The following is a 2,909-nucleotide window of genomic DNA, read 5'->3' on the forward strand; positions in this document are numbered from 1 at the left end:
TAAAACAAATCCCTACAGCTTAGTAGACCATGCATAAATTGCGATTGTCCAGGTTTAGTATTCACACAAGTAAGCAATTCTTTATTACTCCCTCCATTCACTTTTGTCAGACGTTTTAGACATTTAAGACAGCACCTAAAACAATTCAATTCCAGCTGTGTTAAACGACTTACAAAAGTAAACAGGGGGAGTACAGTATTTCTTCTTAATGACATCCTGCCACGTTCCTTCACTGTTTTCAGGCTTCCAAATCCATTTACTTACAAGACAAATGTTCATAACTTGCAAATCAGTAACTCCTAAACCCCCTTGATCCACTGGCTGACACACATGATTCTTAGCCACAGGGAGTATGAAATGCTGGGAGACACGTGGGGAGCCAGACAATAATGGAGCTAAATTCCGGAAGAACAAGCACTTTAGGCAGCAAACTTAACAAAATCATCTAGTCAGACACAGAAACAAAATCTCACAATATTTTGGGTGCCAAATTGTGATCCAAGCTTACAGATTGTTGTGAGGTAACCCACTCAAGCTTACAGCACGAACATAATGTCACGGTAGAACTTTTGTTCTGAGAGTTATAATAATCGAACCACCCAAACTTCCATCAACCTCACGTACCATGTCCTCAGAATGACAAAAACGGCAACAACTTTTTCTGTAATGCCTTCTTTGAGCTGTTAACATCAGGGTTTCAGGGCAGTATCTTCATACTGTCAAAAGTGACATTAGTAAAATAAAAAAAAAACGCCGATTTCACTCGATATAGCATTCATTTGCATGAATTCTGAAACTGGCCCAGTTTTGAAAGTGTTTCTGAATTCAATGCATGGAAGGGCCAAAATAACCAAAACTCTAGGCAGGGTAGAATGCACAGATATATTACAAAAATGTCTAGTGGTTGCTAAGAGATACTCCCTCTATGTCAAAATATAAGACCTTTTTTGACAACAAAAAAACGTCTCAATGCTCGTTGCCAAATGAGATGAAATTGCTCCTGGTTGAATATTCAAACAAAGGGGGCATGTTACAGACGACACACGCCATTCCTTTATACTCCCTCTGTCCAAAAATACTTGTCGGAGAAATGAATGTATCTAGACATATTTTAGTTTTAGATATATTCATTTTTATCCATTTTTCTGACAAGTATTTTCGGACGGAGGGAGTACTATTCTGGAAAATATAAACAAGCAAAGTATGTGTTCACCAGTTACTCTATAGCTACAAATGTGGACGTATTTCTTTCGGCCCCTCCCTCTCAGCCACCATCTACACCATTTCTCCATCGCTACCCCTATCCTCACCTGCATAATAAAGGATATAAAAATACTTCTGAATATGTGCATTTTGTTATTTGGATAAAGGCCAGAAAATGTGTACAGTGTACATGCCAACAGCAGGTTAACCTACATACCTTAGAGATTTGTTTTGAAAACAAATCTACTACAGACCTGTCCCTCTCCAGATAGAAGTAAATTCAAAGGCAATATATCTGCTCTGTAATGACATGTCACATGAAAAAAAGTTAGGTTAGAAAATAAGTAACAACATTACGGTACAGGATTCCTGAATCTTTATCTTTATCTTTACCTCTTTACCTAATAATAAAGAGAATTGGGTTTATGTCGTACGTCGGCGGCGTTTTTACAGAAAAGTCCCTTTGTTTGTTGGTAATTAACCCGCAGTCACGTGCATAAGTGAAAATAACGGTTCGTCGGGGAAAAAAAGGAGTCACCCGCATCCACCCGCACCCGCTCGCATCGCCCTCCTCTCCCTCCCTGCTGCAGCAGTCAGAGTTTGTGCTAAAATTTCAGATTCGAATTAATAGTCCCACCCCGCAACTTTACATCAAATCCTAGCAACTTATATACTTTCCAAATTGCAAGAATCAACAAGCCAACGAAAGAAGTGTGAGATACAATCAATCAAAGAGGAACGGCGCATGAATCCAACAAAAAACAGTGGTCGCGGCGGCGAATTTGACATTCCTTCTAATAATCCTCATGGAAACAGAGTTGAGAGAATACAGAAAAACATTGATACCATTGGCAGCCGCAGTGCACACGGCACCACCACAACGCATCCCGCCAGGCAGCTGCCGAGGACGACACACAGCAGGCGCTGCGCCAGACCGCCTCCCGCGCCTCCACACAGGCCTGCCGATCTGGCGAGCAACCGAGCCAGCCCCGCATCCCCTGTCGCCCAGCCACCCACCGGAGAGCTCCACCACCACGGCACGGGGATGCCGCCGCCGCCGCCGTCACAGGCCGGGCCGCGGCTGGACGACGAGGCGTTGGCCTTCTCGGGGTCAACGCGAGCAGACGAAGCGGCGCGAGATCATCGGCCGGACCTAGGGGGGGGCATGCACAGGTGGCGGAGGCTATGGACGTCCGAATCGAGCCGAAGCCGACGCAGGGATCAGATACTGGGCTGGCGGCCAGATCGGGCGACGCAGCTCCAAACCGCCATCCATGGCGTCCTCTCGTGGTTCCTCACCGACAGGGGGGTTGCTGCCCTGGCCCCCGCCAGCCACCACGGCTGCGCACGGTGGGAAGGCTAGGCCAAGCTGTTCGTGGGCTTAGATCGGGGTGGATGAAGAAGAGGAGGTGGAATGGCCGATGTTTGTGTGTTGTGTGTTGTGTGTGGATAAGGAAGAGGCACGCAGTGAGCGGTGGTGGGCGGCAGTGGGTGTTGTTGCTGCCGCACCGAGCCATCATATGAATATATTATCAGACATATTGATTTAAAGTAAGTGAAATATTGAAAAGAGATACTACTATTTCTTAGAGCATACGCCTCATACGCCCGGGCGGGCCTCCCGGTCACGATTTTTTAACCCAGACAGGCCCCTCAAACGCCCGGGCTCACCGGCACACACCATATCTAACTTAAATATGGGGCGG

At 46.1% G+C, this 2,909-nt stretch overlaps 1 protein-coding gene across 5 annotated transcripts; it reads right to left on the reverse strand.

Annotated features, from left to right (window-relative positions):
• Window positions 1-926: 926 nt before the first annotated feature.
• On the reverse strand, window positions 927-2,691 carry LOC119338023. Of its 5 annotated transcripts, none has more exons than XR_005163741.1 (4): window positions 2,050-2,691; window positions 1,605-1,784; window positions 1,421-1,503; window positions 927-1,310 (listed from the first exon to the last, which is right to left on the reverse strand). XR_005163741.1 is itself a non-coding variant. In XM_037610311.1 (3 exons), the coding sequence occupies exons 1-3, from the start codon at window positions 2,196-2,198 to the stop codon at window positions 1,422-1,424; spliced, it is 414 nt and encodes a 137-aa protein (XP_037466208.1). In that variant the 5' UTR covers window positions 2,199-2,691; the 3' UTR covers window positions 1,317-1,421. The 5 variants fall into 5 exon arrangements, 1 of the variants encoding a protein (XP_037466208.1); XR_005163740.1 differs by having other exon boundaries at window positions 1,605-1,787; XR_005163742.1 differs by having other exon boundaries at window positions 1,597-1,787.
• Between the last annotated feature and the right edge of the window lie 218 nt (window positions 2,692-2,909).

The sequence above is a fragment of the Triticum dicoccoides genome, chromosome 7B (assembly GCF_002162155.2).
Source record: "Triticum dicoccoides isolate Atlit2015 ecotype Zavitan chromosome 7B, WEW_v2.0, whole genome shotgun sequence".
Taxonomy (NCBI): domain Eukaryota; kingdom Viridiplantae; phylum Streptophyta; class Magnoliopsida; order Poales; family Poaceae; genus Triticum; species Triticum dicoccoides.

What these genes read in the sequence shown, in the direction of transcription:
- LOC119338023 (XM_037610311.1), bottom strand. Translation starts at nt 2,198, where the DNA reads ATGCGGGGCTGGCTCGGTTGCTCGCCAGATCGGCAGGCCTGTGTGGAG. An exon ending in GTGCACTGCGGCTGCCAATG is followed by an intron (nt 1,788 to 2,049) that starts GTATCAATGTTT and finishes TGACTGCTGCAG; the next exon opens with CAGGGAGGGAGAGGAGGGCG. An exon ending in CCAATTCTCTTTATTATTAG is followed by an intron (nt 1,504 to 1,604) that starts GTAAAGAGGTAA and finishes ATGTCATTACAG; the next exon opens with AGCAGATATATTGCCTTTGA.